At 39.9% G+C, this 15,419-nt stretch overlaps 1 protein-coding gene across 3 annotated transcripts; it reads right to left on the bottom strand.

Moving 5' to 3' along the window:
* Positions 1–27: 27 nt before the first annotated feature.
* Positions 28–14,284, bottom strand: LOC106605018 (RRP15-like protein). 3 transcript variants are annotated; one of them, XM_014200236.2, is made up of 6 exons: positions 14,166–14,284; positions 13,156–13,526; positions 12,797–12,894; positions 10,071–10,260; positions 1,251–1,427; positions 28–476 (listed from the first exon to the last, which is right to left on the bottom strand). In XM_014200236.2, exons 1-5 carry the CDS (start codon positions 14,212–14,214, stop codon positions 1,269–1,271), a joined length of 867 nt encoding a protein of 288 aa, XP_014055711.1. In that variant the 5' UTR covers positions 14,215–14,284; the 3' UTR covers positions 28–476; positions 1,251–1,268. The 3 variants fall into 3 exon arrangements, with proteins under 3 accessions (XP_014055711.1, XP_014055710.1, XP_014055712.1); XM_014200237.2 differs by lacking the exon at positions 28–476 and adding an exon at positions 859–1,110; XM_014200235.2 differs by having other exon boundaries at positions 28–1,427.
* Between the last annotated feature and the right edge of the window lie 1,135 nt (positions 14,285–15,419).

Below are 15,419 nucleotides of genomic sequence, written 5' to 3'. Positions count from 1 at the left end.
CGCAGGCAAGCAGTGTGTAAAACGGGGTGAGCGTCACAAAACGAGAAGTTTATTACATTTTACATTTACATTACAAGTTTATGTAGTGGGGACAGCATCTCTATGTCACCAGCTGTTCCGTGCTCTCTGGCACACACATATTTCCTCTGAGGGGTATCATCTCACATTCTCTGACAGACAGGGAGCATGTCTACCATGTATTTTGTTTGTCATATGATAACTACAACCATAACACATACAAAATATATACAGTATATATAATTGAAATAAACTAGATACACTGTACAAAAGATTAAGTACAACTTCCTAATATTGAGTTGCACCAATCTCTCTTTTGACCTCAGAACAGCCTCCACAAGGTGCCAAAAGCGTTCCACAGGGATGCTGGCCCATGTTGACTCCAATGCTTCCCACAGTTGTGTCAAGTTGGTTGGATGTCCTTTGGGCGGTGGACCATTCTTGATACACACAGGAAACTGTTGAGCGGGAAAAACCCAGTTTCAGTTCTTAAATCTTTTGTGTCTTGCCCATTCACCCCTTGAATGGCACACATACACAGTCCATGTCTCAAGGCTTAAAAATCCTTCTTTAACCTGTCTCCTCCTCTTCATCTACTGATTGAAGTGGAATTAACAAGTGACATCAATAAGGGATCATAGCTTTCACCTGGATTCACCTGGTCAGTCTGTCATGGAAATAGCAGGTGTGCATGTTTTGTACACATGGTATAAACACATTGACAGTCTTTAGTTAAACTAGTGCTATAACTAGTACTATAACTAGATTAGTATTCAGTGAAAGGCTACATTCGCCCTTAGTTCACCTAAAAACAACTAATCACAAAACTGAAAAAGGAAATGTTTATCAACTGGCTTTTTATTGAGGGACATGCAACTGTTATGAAAAAAGGTCTATATACACAACAGAGTTCAGACAGAAAAATGTTCAGTTGGACATTTACAAGCCAGAGAGCACCAGCATTAAACAAACTAGGGATCCTGCAGCAAATAATTGTGCGCCAGAACAGGACCTTGACCCCAGTCTTTCTTCAGCTCCTGGTTCCATATAGAAAATTCAAAAGAGGGGTCTTTGGGCCTGGTAGGGCTGCCTCTGTGGGAAGAGGCGAGGGAGGCTGGGTTGAGCTGATCTCAGCGATGCAGGACCCTTCAGCTCCATTCCTCACAGTGGACTCAAAGGCACGGTCTAGTGTACACACACTCCTGGGTGTGCTCAGTCATACACATACTTACACAGATGGGCCTGTCTGCTCAGTCCGACTCGCTGTTGTAGTCCTCTGCACCCCCTGGTGCCTCCTCCTCGCCCCCCTCCTCGTCGCTCTCCTTGTCCCAGTCCTTCATGGAGGCTCCCATCATGAAGTCGTCTCTCAGCACGCTCCAAGCTGGCTTCTCTTCTGCCTCCCTGCCAGTCTATACACAAACAAAATATATTCGCTTTTTTACAAAGATGGTACTTATTATCCATAAATGATCCGTTTCTTATATCAAATATATTTCCGCTTCAGGTGTATGATCAAACACAAGAATAGACCACCACAATAACTCCCAACTCCTCAGTCTCATCAACTGAGATGCAGCGGTCTAAGGCACTGGATCTCAGTGCTTGAGGCGTCACTACAGACACCCTGAATCCAGGCTGTATCACAAACGGCCGTGATTGGGAATCCAATAGGGCGGCACACAATTGGCCCAGCGTCATCCAGGTTTGGCTGGTATAGGCCGTCATTGTAAATAAGAATTTGTTCTTAACTGACTTGCCTAGTTAAATGAAGGTTAAATAAAAATAAATACAAAATCATAACAATAGTCTCCTAGAAAGTTTCACAACATCTCAAAGCCAACGGTGCCACCATGTGGATATCAAGGGAAACTACACTTACGACAACAGGATATGGTCATATTTATTCAATTACATGCAATTAAATAAGCTGTTTTGATGGCAATTATTACAGACCCGCCTTATTCATTACGCAGTTTATTATTGTTAAAATCCCGTGTTTGTCAACAGAAAAAAATCCCGGCTTTGGGCTTGGGAAAAATTTCCTGGACACAAGAGTTTGGGGATGGACATCAGTCTAAGCCCTTCAATCCCCAGTGCCAGCCCAGCTATAACACTAACCCTCTAACCCTGAAGCTCAGAGGCCCTGTTAGTATATGAACATGTATGTCAACAGACTGTCCCTATGGTGCTGCGGTTAATATGAGAACAGCAATTGTGTTTATATATTTATACAGACATTGTGAGATGGATTTGGCCTATGTTCCCCGTTACGGCCATCTTCACATTCCCAATCAACACAGTGGATCTCTGCACCGTACCTACCACCATATCAAACTACTTCAGTCAAGTACCCTCTTGCTTGAGAATCAGTCTATTAGATAATTTTACTTATCACATGCTACATCCAAGCTAAAATAGGTTTTCTACTTAATTTATTCCTTATTTTACCAGGTGAATTGGGTTGCAAAGAGAGCTGACCCCATTTAGTCAACTGGTCGATTGTTTGGTCAACCGAGATTTCTTTAGTTGAAAAGTAGCAAAAAAACATTGAAAATCATGGTGTACAAGACACCTGTGGACTGATCCATTGCGGAGGCTGTGGGGATGGCACAGTCCATGCTGCAACATGAATAAAAAATTATATTATCTTATAACAAATGCGCTTTCTCCCGCGTTGGATAGTGAAACCATGACTAAAGGACATCAATAAGAAGAGACTTGCTTGGGCCAAGAAACACGAGCAATGGACATTAGACTGGTGGAAATCTGTCCGTTGGTCTGATGAGTCCAAATCTGAGATTTTTGGTTCTAACGGCGGTGTCTTTGTGAGAAGCAGAGTAGGTGAACGGAAGATCTCTGCATGTGTGGTTCCCACCGTGAAACATGGAGGTGGTGGTGTGATGGTTCTTTGCTGGTGACACTGTCAGTGATTTATTTAGGATTCAAGGCAAACTTAACCAGCATGGCTACCACCGCATTCTGCAGCAATACGCCACCCCAACTGGTTTGCGCTTAGTGGGAATATAATTTATTTTTTTAACAGGACAATGACCCAACACACCTCCAGGCTGTGTAAGGGAAATTTGACCAAGAAGGAGAGTGATGGAGTGCTGCATCAGATGACCTGGCCTCCACAATAACCCGACCCAATTGAAATGGTTTGGGTGGAGTTGGACCACAGAGTGAAGGAAAAGCAACCAACAAGTGCTCAGCATATGTGGGAACTCCTTCAAGACTGTTGGAAAAGCATTCCAGGTGAAGCTGGTTGAAAGAATGTGTGCAAAGCTGCCATCAAGGCAAAAGGTGGCTACTTTGAAGAATCTAAAATATATTTTGATTTGTTGGTTACCAAATGATTCCATATGTTATTTCATAGTTTGTCTTCACTATTATTCTACAATGTAGAAAACAGTCAAAATATAGGAAAACCCTTGAATGAGAAGGTGTGTCCAAACATTTGACTGTATGTAAATAAGGTTTTTCAGTTTAATCTTTTAGATAAATTAGCAAAAATGTCTAAAAACCTATTTTCACTTTGTCATTATGGGGAATTGTGTGTAGATTGCTGAGAAAAAACATCTTATTTAATCAATTTTAGAATAAGGCTGTAACGTAACAAAATGTGGATAAAGTCAAGGGGTCTTCCCGAAGGCACTGTAGGCCTATATTTCAATAATTACAGGCCATTCGGCAAGTATTCAGACCTCCTTTTTCACATTTTGTTAGGTTATAGCTTTATTCCAAAATTGACCATTTTTTCCCCTCATCAATTTATACACAGTACCCCATAATGACAAAGTAAAACAGGTTTTTAGAAATGTTTGCTAGTTATAAAAAATACTTTTTTTAAATTTTAATTTAAGTATTCAGACTCTTTATTCAGTACTTTGTTGAAGCAGCCTCAAGTTCTCTTGGATATGACGCTACAAGCTTGGCACACCTGTATTTGGGGAGTTTCTCCCATTCTTCTTTGCAGATCTTCTCAAGCTCTGTCAGATTGGTTGGGGAGCATAGCTACACAGCTATTTTCAGGTCTTTCCGGAGATGTTCCATCGGGTTCAAGGCGGGCTCTGGCTGGGCCACTCAAGGACATTGAGACTTGTCCCGAAGCCAATCCGGCATTGTCTTGGCTGTGTGCTTAGGGTCGTTGTCCTGTTGGAAGGTGAACCTTCGCCCCAGTCTGAGGTCCTGAGCAGGTTTTCGTCAAGGCTCTCTCTGTACTTTGATTCATTCATCTTTCCCTTGATCCTGACTAGTCTCCCAGTCCCTGCCACTGAAAAACATCCCCACAGCATGATGCTGCCACCACCAGCATCATGCTTCACCCTAGGCATGTTGCCAGGTTTCCTACAGACATGATGCATGGCATTCAGGCCAAAGAGTTCAATCTTGGTTTCATCAGACCAGAGAATCTTGTTTCTCATGGTCTGAGAGTACTTTTGGTGCCTTTTGGCAAACTCCAAGTTGGCTGTCATGTGCTTTTACTGAGGAGTGGCTTCCGTCTGGCCACTCTACCATAAAGGCCTGATTGGTGGAGTGCTGTTCCCCCGATGGTTGTCCGACGGTCATCCTTTTGGAAGGTTCTCCATCGGGACCATCGAGTTACCTGACCAATCCCGCCGATTACTCAGTTTGGCTGGGTGGCCAGCTCTAGGAAGTCTTGGTGGTTCTAAACTTCTTCCATTTATGAATGATGGAGGCCACTGTGTTCTTGAGGCCCTTCAAAGCTGCAGACATTTTTGGTACCCTTTTTGGTACCCTTCCCCATCTATGCCTCGACACAATCTTGTCTCAGAGCTCTACGGACAATTCCTTCGACCACATTGCTTGGTTTTTGCACTGATTTGCACTGTCAACTGTGGGACCTTATGTAGACAGGTGTGTGCCTTTCCAAATCATGTCTGATCAATAGAATTTAAAACAGGTGGACTCAAATCAAGTCGTAGAAACATCTCAAGGATGATCAACGGAAACAAAATGCACCCGAGTTCAATTTCGAGTTTCATAGCAAAAGGTCTGAATACTTAAGTAAATAAGGTCTGTTTTTTATTTTGTAGAAACTTGCAAAAAAATTCAAAAACATGTTTTCGCCTTGTCTTTATGGGGTAGTGTGTGTAGATTGATGAGGGAAAAAGTTAATTCAATCAATTTTAGAATAAGGCTGTAAAGTAACAAAATATAGGAAAGGGGAAGGGGTCTGAATACTTTCCGAATGCACTGTATATAGGCTACTGTATCAATCAATCATCTGTTCGTTCATGTCGTCACACAGCATACGAGACATTCATGATTTGAAATGCAATCAAGCATTTGTTTTAAAATAAAATAATAAAGCGACCATTGAATAATTAGCATAAACAATAAATAGGCCTAAACCATTCAGTTCAGAAATTGTATTCACAATTAATGCGACTTTAGTCTTTGCTGCAATAATGGGTTTAAAAAAACACAACCTTAACAGACTCTGGTGCACTTATAATTTATTTAGTGTTGTTTACATTGTTCCAAATGGTCAGAAAGATTACAATATAATTTAACAGCACCTGTTTGGCACACATAAAATGCACCTAGCACTTGGTCCTTACATTCTTTTGCTTGATCTCCGGTATTTTCCACAACTGGTTTTATTTCGCACATCTGACTTCACTTTTACCTCCAGAGCAATCAGTAAACATTCCCCCCGTTTCGAGTTTGTCACATCCTCTGCATCCATTTTGCTGTCACGTGTTACGGTGTTCAGAGCTTGTTATAACCAATTTATTGATGTTACTATGATACGCTATAGGTCAGGCCCTAGTGGTCATGTGCATGCAATGCATACATGTATCACGTAAAGAATGCAAGGGTTGAGGGAATAGGGAATGTTTTTCCTTAACACATTAGGGATGTCGGTAACATAACTTCAGTCAGAAATGGCTGTAATTATGTTGCAGCTTCAGAAACACGGACAGTGCGATACACACTATTGATGTTCTGTGCTGGTCGCTGCAGCAGGGAGGAGAGAGAGACAACGGGTGCTTGTCACGCAGTCACAGTCCTTAAAAAAAAATTATAACACAGTCCAGCAAGTCTGAGCCAGGCCCAGCAATCAAATCAATTGCCGTCGGACTCCCTCTAATCATGTGTGTCTTTTAATTATTTCATCAAACATGTTCGCTTAAAGCATCAGACAAGCTCAGTGTATATAATTTATTTGATTAAAACACATAGGATGTGTGTATACTATATATGGAAAAATACACGTTTTAAAATTTGGAGTGAAAGAACAGACGAGTCTTGGTCGGCCAAGATTAATTTTAGTCGGGGACTGCCCTAGTTGCAATCCAATTAATGGAAAGAGAAAGGACACATTTGAAAGGACACATTGACTCTTTAATGCTTATCTAGTATGGACCCCTGACCAATAGATGATTAAGAGCAAAAAACACTCCAGAAGACAGGTGTTTAAGAAAAAAATAAATTCCATGACTGAAACATAAATCGATCTCAGCTCGATTGTCTGCGGGGCCAAGTTAACTTCCCCTTTCATGTAAAAACAAGTCATAACCATCATGCTGTTAGGGAAAGAGGATAATTTAGTATATGTACTAAACTGCGAGTTTGACCAATTCCAGTCACCTTGTTTAGGGGGTCCAGTGTTCTCACCCGTGATCATTTTTATGTAGAAGGACTCAGAAGCTCAGTTCTGGTGACTTTTTTAAATTCTACCCAAAACAAATGAAAATAAAATTATGCTGACCACATTTAAAATATCATTTCCACCTCAATAAATGAGCCCAATAACATACTAGTAAAAAATATTTTTATATTGGACCATGCATTGTCTACATCAGGGTTATTCAACTCTTACCCTATGAGGTCCAGAGACTGCTGTTTTTCTATTCTACTTGATAATTAATTGCACACACCTGGTGTCCCAGGTCTAAAATCAGTCCTCGACTAGAGGGGAACAATGAAAGAAAAGCTGTGGAACTGGCTTTGAGGTCCCAAGTTGAGTATGAGAGGTCTATATTATCAGAAGTGCTACTAGCAATAAGCATTATCACCTGTAACCCAACTGATGCAGCATAGTGGATATAAATACATAGGCTGAAGAATGGGGTTTGTCCTTCTGCATTTACCCCATTGGACACATCCTGATTGTAATTAATAATAATAATAATAATAATAATAATAATAATTCATAATTAAATTGAAAAATAATAATTTTGGCTTTCAAAAGTGTTTTTTCCACAATTTCTGTGCATTGACTGTTTCAGTCAATTAGCATTTTTAAACTATTTAACCATCAAAGTAATTGTTTTAAAAACCGGATGTTTTTTGTCATTTTATGAGGCATGTCTTAAACCTGTTGGGGCTCGGGGGCAGTATTGAGACATTTTGAAAAAAATATGTGCCCATTTTTAACTGCCTCCTACACCAACTCAGAAGCTAGGATATGCATATTATTAACACATTCGGATAGAAAACACTCTGAATTTTCTAAAACAGTTTGAATGGTGTCTGTAAGTATAACAAAACTCATATTGCAGGCAAAAACCTGTGAAAAATAGATCAAAAAAAATGTGAATTTTGTGACTGTACTATTTAGTGTCATTGTTTTATAGATACCATAGTGAGAAAGGATTCATTTCGCAACACCTACGGCTTCCACTAGATGTCAACGATCTTTATAAAGTTGTTTGAAGCGTCTATGATAAACAGAGAGCAAATTAGAATCCAAGGAAGTTGACATGTCATCACTTCATTTTTTTGCGCCTGCGCATAAATCTGAGAAGCGTGAGTTTGTCATCATTGTTTATCTAGACATAGGATAGGTTGTGTGAAAATATTACTGATGTTTAACGTTAAAAATGGACCAAAAGATTAATGCTAAACAACATTTGACATGTTTGAACGAACATAAATAGATTATTTACTAGGTTTTTTAGCTTTTCGGCGTGATTTTACACACCCCCACCACGTTTTGTGGGAGCATAATGAACGCTAAGTACTTGGTGTTATTTGGACATAAATTATGAACTTTGTCAAAAGAAACCACATTTGTTCCGGACCTGGGATGCCTTCCGGACCTGGGATGCCTGCCTTCTGATGGAGATAATCAAAGGTAAGGGGATATTTACAATGTTATTATCGATTTTAGATGATGCTAACTGTATAGCATAGCTTAGTGTTCTTAGCATAACACCCCGTTTATTGCAAAATGTGATTTCCTAGTAAAGTTATTTTGAGATCTGGCCATTCGGTAGCAATTACGAGATGATAATATATTATTCTTTGAATGACAATATTATAATTTACCAATGTTTTCGAATAGTAATTTTGTTATGTTCACCGGAAGCATTTCAGAGAAGAAAAAAATCTGAATTTCACGCTACTGTAAAATGCTGTTTTTGGATATAAATATGAACTTGATGGAACAAAAAATGCATGTATTGTATAACATAATGTCCTAGGAGTGTCATCTGATGGAGATTGACAAAGGTTAGTACATAATTCTAGCTGGTTTCTGCTTTTGGTGACGCCTGACCTTGAATTGAAAATGGATGTTTGTACTTTTGTGGCTATGTACTGTCCTAACATAATGTAACTTTATGCTTTTGCCGTAAAGCCTCTTTGAAAATCGAACATGAAACATGAAAATGTGGTTAGATTAAGGAGATGTTTATCTTTTAAATTGTGTAAAATAGTTGATTGTTTGAGAAATTGAAATGATTAGATTTTTGATGTTTTGAATTTCCAGCCTTGTTAGCAATCCCGACTCGGGGTTCATTGCTAACCTGTAGCCCCAACAGGTGTCTTAACTTGTTTCAAAGAAGCCTAGCCAAAATCAGACCCACTTCTTCATACGCCACAGAAAACAGCATTTCTCTCATGTTCTATTGGTTTTCAAATCAACTTTCTTTCATTATTAATTAGCCAAAGGAACAATCCTAGTCATATTAGCAACCCATGCAAGTTGTTGCATGTTTAGATCTCCCCGCTTTCTACATTTGTAACGGACATTTTTATCTCCGTCACATGAAACCGTTCTCCTGTGTTGTTGAGAACTGTGTTTTCCTGCTAATTGCATGTTGGTAGTGGTGTAAAGTATTTAAGTAAAAATACTTTAAACTACTACTTAAATCGTTTTTTTTGGGGGGGGGTATATCTGTACTTTAATATTTATATTTGACAACTTTTACTTCACTACATTCCTAAAGAAAATAAATGTACTTTTTACTCCATACATTTTCCCTGACACCCAAAAGTACTTACATTTTGAATGCTTAGCAGGACAGAAAAATGGTCCAATTCACTAATTTATCAAGAGATCATGCCTGGTCATCCATACTGTCTCTGATCTGGCAGATTCACTAAACACAAATGCCGAGTTTGTAAATGATGTGTAGGTTGGAGTGTGCTCCTGGCTATCATAAATATTTAAAAAAAAAGAAAATCTTGCCACCTGGTTTGTTTAATATAAGGAATTTTAAATAATTCATAGTTTTACTTTTAAGTATATTTTAGCAATTACATTTACTTTTGATACTGAAGTAGATGTAAAACCAAAAACCTTTAGACTTTTACTCAAGTCATTTTTTATGAAGGTATCTTTACGTTTGGGTTGGAACATTCGGAACATATTTGAACATTCGCACGTAGCCTACTGCCGTGTGCGCATTGCTTATAATGTAAAAAATTGTTTATCGAAATTTTCTGGTAAATTTTTTGATCTGTTGCTTTTTAAAAAACAATTGTGTAGTGGTTGTATGAATTTGGGATCTATTGTCCCACAACTGTCCCAGAGTCTGTTTCAAATGTTTATTTCTCGCACAGAACGTCAAGCTAACCAATAGATTAGGTTAACTTTATTACTATAGGATATAGAAAATTGACATAGGCTAGTGATTTTAATGTTGGTTTACTTGTCTTGTTGGCTGAGAAAAAGTACATGTGGACAGTTCTTGGGGGGGGGCGACGATGACACACGACGACTTTAACCCCTGCCCGAAGACCAACTCGGGAAAACAACATATCAATAGTTGGAGAGAGAGGGGGATGAAACTCACCGTCTGTCTCTCTGTCTTGGTGACGACCTCGCTGCCCCCCTCTGTGCCCCGCAGTACGTTGATGAAGTCTTTCTTGGAGACAGAGGAGAGGAGCTTGGCCTTCTTCCTCTCCGAGCCACCCGCCTCCTTCACCTTCTCATCCACCGTTTTCTGGTGCTTCCTCACAGCGTTGAACAGCTGTACTACTCCCCTGTGGAGAGGAGAGGTACATACATCACACTGTTATTCTGGTAGAATTTCAAGCCAATTCACTAAGATTAATTGCAATATTTTGTGACGCTTATATTTAGCATAAATCATATAATGCATGGGATTTTCTCCTGATCTAATAATTTAGATCTGTGGCTGTGAGCCTGTCTGTGTAAGTCTCTAAGAGCTTTGCACACATGAATTGTACAATATTTGCCCATTATACTTTTCTAAATTCTTCAAGCTCTGTCAAGGTGGTTGTTGATCATTGCTAGACAACCATTTTCAGGTCTTGCCATAGATTTAAGCATATTTAAGTCAAAACTAACTCGGCCACTCAGGAACATTCACTGTCTTCTTGGTAAGCAACTTCAGTGTATATTCGGCCTTGTGTTTTAGGTTATTGTCCTGCTGAAAGTTGAATTTGTCTCCCAGTGTCTGGTGGAAAGGATTTTGCCTGTCCTCATCTCCATTCTTGTTTATTTTTTAATCCTGAAAAACTCCCCAGTCCTTAACGATTGTTGAACATTGTTGAGCCATCCTCAGTTTTCTCCAATCCCTGAGCAGTTTCTTTCCTCTCTGGCAACTGAGTTAGGAATCTGTAATCTGGAACCTGTATCTTTGTAGCGACTTTATCCAGAAGGGATATTAAACGTCTGCTTAAAAAAAAAAAAAGTATCTGTGTTTGAAATTCACTGCTCAACTGAGGGAACTCATAGATAATTGTATGTGTGCAGTACAGAGATAAGATAGTCATTAAAAAATTATGTTAAACACTTATTGCACAGAGTGAGTCCATGCAACTTATCATGCGACTCGTTACGCACATTTTCCCTCCTAAACTTATTTTGGCTTGCCATAACAATGGGGTTGAATACAGTGCATTCGGAAAGTATTCAAACCCCTAGACCTTTTCCATGTTATGTTACAGCCTTATTTGAAAATCGATTAAATAAATACAAATTCCTCAATCTACACACAATACCCCATAATGACAAAGCAAAAACAGAAACACCTTATTCAGATAAGTATTCAGACCTTTTGCTGAGACTCCAAATTGAGCTCAGGTGCATCCTGTTTCCATTTATCATCCTTGAGATGTTTCTACAAATTGATTGGAGTCCGCCTGTGGGAAATTCAATTGTTTGGACATGATTTGGAAAGGCCCACACCCGTCTATATAAGGTTCCACAGTTGACGGTGCATGTCAGAGCAAAAACCAAGCAATGAGGTCGAAGGAATTGTCTGTAGAGCTCTGAGAGAAGATTATGTCGAGGCACAGATCTGAGGAAGGGTACCAAAACATTTCTGTAGCATTCAAGGCCCCCCCAAGAACACAGTGGCCTCCATCATTCCTAAATGGAATAAGTTTGGAACCACCAAGACTCTTCCTAGAGCTGGCCGCCCGGCCAAACAGCCCGCTTAGTTTGCCAAAAGGCGCCTAAAGGTCTGATGAAACCAATATTTATTTCTTTGGCCTGAATGCCAAGCATCACGTCTGGAGGAAACCTCGCACCATCCCTACGGTGAAGCATGGGGCGGCAGCTAGCCTAGTGGTTAGTGTTGGGCCAGTAAGCGACAAGTTGCTAGATCGAATCGCTGAGCTGACAAGGTTAAAAAAAAAATTGTTCTGCCCCTGAACAAGGCAGTTAACCCACTTTTCCTAGGCCGTCATTGTAAATAAGAATTTGTTCTTAACTGACTTGCCTAGTTAAATAAAGGTTAAATAGCGGCAGGGACTGGGAGACTAGTCAGAATTGAGGGAAAGATGAATGGAGCAAAGTACAGAGATCCTTGATGAAAATCTGCTCCAGAGCACTCAGGATCTCAGACGAAGGTTCATCTTCCAACAAGACAACAAACCTAAGCACACAGCCAAGACAACGCAGGAGTGGCTTCGGGACAAGTCTCTGAATGTCCTTGAGTGGCCCAGGCAGAGCCCGACTTGAACCAGATCGAACATCTCTGGAGAGACTTCAAAATAGCTGTGCAGCGACGCTACCCAGCCAACCTGACAGCGTTTGAGAGGATCTGCATAAAAGAATGCGAGAAACTCCCCAAATACAGGTGCGCCAAGCTTGTAGCGTTCTACCAAAGAAGACTCAAGGCTGTAATCGCTGCCAAAGGTGCTTCAACAAAGTACTGAGTAAAGAGTCTGAATACTTATGTAAATAAGGTATTTCTGCATTTTATTTTTTATAAATTAGCAGAAAATTCTAAACCTTGTTTTTGCATTGTCATTATGGGGTAGTGTGTAGATTGAGGGGGGAAAAAACTATATTTAATACATCTTAGAATACGGCTGTAACGTAACAAAATGTGGAAAAGGTCAAGGTGTCTGAATACTTTCCGAATGCACTGTACTTATTGATTCAAGACATTTCAGCATTTCATTTTTCTATTAATTTTGTAGAGACCAAAAATCTCAATGTAATCAATTTGAAATTCAGGCTTTAACACAACATTTTGAAAAAGTAAAGGGATGTGAATAGTCAAGGCACTGTTGGTTTGTAAGCGGCACACAAGTGTTTATGTACCTGGTAGCAACTCTCTGCAGATTCCTCTCATTCTCTCGGTCTTTTACAAAGTCTGGTTTCTCTCGACACATCATCTCCCATGCTCGCTTTTTATCAATCTGTCAGCCAGGAAAAAAAAGTAATTATGCACACACATACAGGCAAGCTGTACTGAATAAATGTCATGGGTGCAAGTCAACTTCAGGTGAACTGATCTTAGGCCATTTCTGTTATCAGGCTATCATCTATCTGATTTCAATAACCAGCATCAGTTTAATACATGTTTTCATTAAAGCAAGAAATTGACATACAGGTACATGCAAACAAACAAGTAGGACTATGCACACAAACATTTACAGACATGAAAAAACACTCAGTACCTGTTTCTTCCTCTCCAGATTCTCCTTCTTCTGCTTCTCCTTCATCTTGTCCAGCTGTTTGTTCTTCAGCAGGATGCTGGGTTTGCTCTCCGGTGTCTTCTTCTGCAGAATCTTGGCCATGGCCTCCGCCCATCCAGCATTGGGGTTGGTGTCTACATCATCTACTTCCCTGTTGCCTTCACCCTCTTCTTTCTCTCCTTCGCTCCCTCCATCTGCAGCCTGTTCCCCTTCACTCTCTCCATCCTCTTCACTTCCTTCAACCTCTGATCCCTCTCCATCGTTTCCGCCATCCTCTGACCCCTCTCCATCGCTCCCTCTGTCAGAATCATCACTCTCAGCGCTGTGGTCCTCCTGGGGCTCAAAGTCCTCTTCTGATGTTTGAAAACAAGGCATTTATCATATTGTCTTATACAAATAATAGCTAGGCCTAATCGGTTGCAAATTCAAAACAATTTAGCTCTGCCACTTCATATCTAGCTGAACCTAATAGACATTTAATTAACACACTTTGTTATCATTATTCATGCTTCTCTATAAAACACTAGCTACAATCTATTGATTCATTAACTATTAACTACATTAACTATTGATTCGATCAAATGTGTGGCTTACACAGACAGCTTTCTAGCCAATTATCTAAGTTAGCTCCATATGCTAGCCAAGTTACGTCGCATAGACTAGCTAACGTTAATGCCATTTAACGTTTCAAATGCAGAGTGAAGACGAATGAAAGCAAGTACTGTAGCTAAACTAGTTAGATGATCTGCCTACTTAACTTCATAGGGTTTAATGTAAATGTAACTTTTTAGATACCTAACGCTAGCTAGCCAACTATACCTAACGTACAGCCATATATTATCTGATCATGCTAGAGTGCCAATGCTATAGCTAGCCTAGCTACCAGCTTGAGTCCCGTCTGTTGGGTCTGGGAGAGACCAACGATACAAGGTTAATCATCTAGCTAGTTGGCTACTTCTTTTGAACAATTCTAAGAAAAAGAATTAGTGTACCTAATATCCCTGCTGAGTTCTCCACATGTGCCTTTTCCACAGATGCCATTATTGTGCAGCACTGAAACCACTCCGTGAATAAAGTTCCGTTCCGTGTAAAAAGTTCCCACTTGACTTAGTCCAAAGGTGGGCAGATGGCGATATTGAGCCGTTTCATCTTACCGTCCAAAGGGAACACATGCAGCCAGCTATAAAGTTGTATCCTTAGTGGACCGGTTCATACATAAAACATTCTCCATTCCAGCTACAAAGGTGTCGATTTCCTCCTTAACTAAATTTTATGGGAAAAAAGCGGGGTAAAATATACATACTTTCTTTATGAAACACCATTTCCACCACCTTGCTAGTGGCTAATGCCTAGGAATGCTAGATCCGGATGTTGCGCGTGTTCAGGGGTGCAACATCAGGAAGTAGCATTGGCTACTCTAGCATGGTGGTGGAAAATGGTGTTTCATAAAGAAAGTATGCAGCCTGAATGGAGAATGTTTTATGTACAAAACCAGTCCACGAGGGATATTAGTGTATAGCCCGCTGCATGCATACTTCAATATCGCCATCTGCCGACCTTTGGGGTAACTTGACTGAAAATGATTATGGGCTAACTTGACTGACTCTGTGATATTTTTAGCTACACAAAAAAACACTGCCTGCATGCCACCCTGAGGGTCCTTTACTGCCCCCCCACACACACAATTTTGTCAAGTATATTGCACAATCCAGATGTGCACAGCTCTTTGGGATTTACTCAAAAAGACTTACAGCTATAATCACTGATTAAGGTGTTTATAACATGTTTTGACTCGGGGTGCATATTTATCCAATCAATATGTATTATTGTTTTATCTTTTTATGAATTTCACTGTTAGAATAACTTTTCCACTTTAAAATGTTTCTGCTTGGAATATTTTGTATAGATCATGAAAAAAATCTAAATGAAATCAATTTGAATCCACTTTGTAACACAATGAAATGTGAAAGTCCAAGGGGGTTAATACCTATAGGCACTGTAGGTTAATAACGTAAACATATATTATGTTTTGTACTTTCTTAAACCGGTGGACTCTGTGAATATGTGAGAAAATGTATAGATGACTATAACCACAGACGTTGTTTGGTTCAGATTTGATCCGGTCTGGACCGGCCCTGATTTGGCCCAAACATAGACTTGCCTAGGGTTGGTTCCGATTTGGTCCGGCCTGACAAAATTGGGTCTTGTTTAAGGCTGGAGCGCATTAAAAAAATACCCAGAGTGCT

The sequence above is a fragment of the Salmo salar genome, chromosome ssa05 (genome assembly GCF_905237065.1).
Source record: "Salmo salar chromosome ssa05, Ssal_v3.1, whole genome shotgun sequence".
Lineage (NCBI taxonomy): Eukaryota > Metazoa > Chordata > Actinopteri > Salmoniformes > Salmonidae > Salmo > Salmo salar.
Note: the sequence above shows the minus strand (reverse complement) of the source record. Positions and strands in the feature narration are given on the sequence as shown.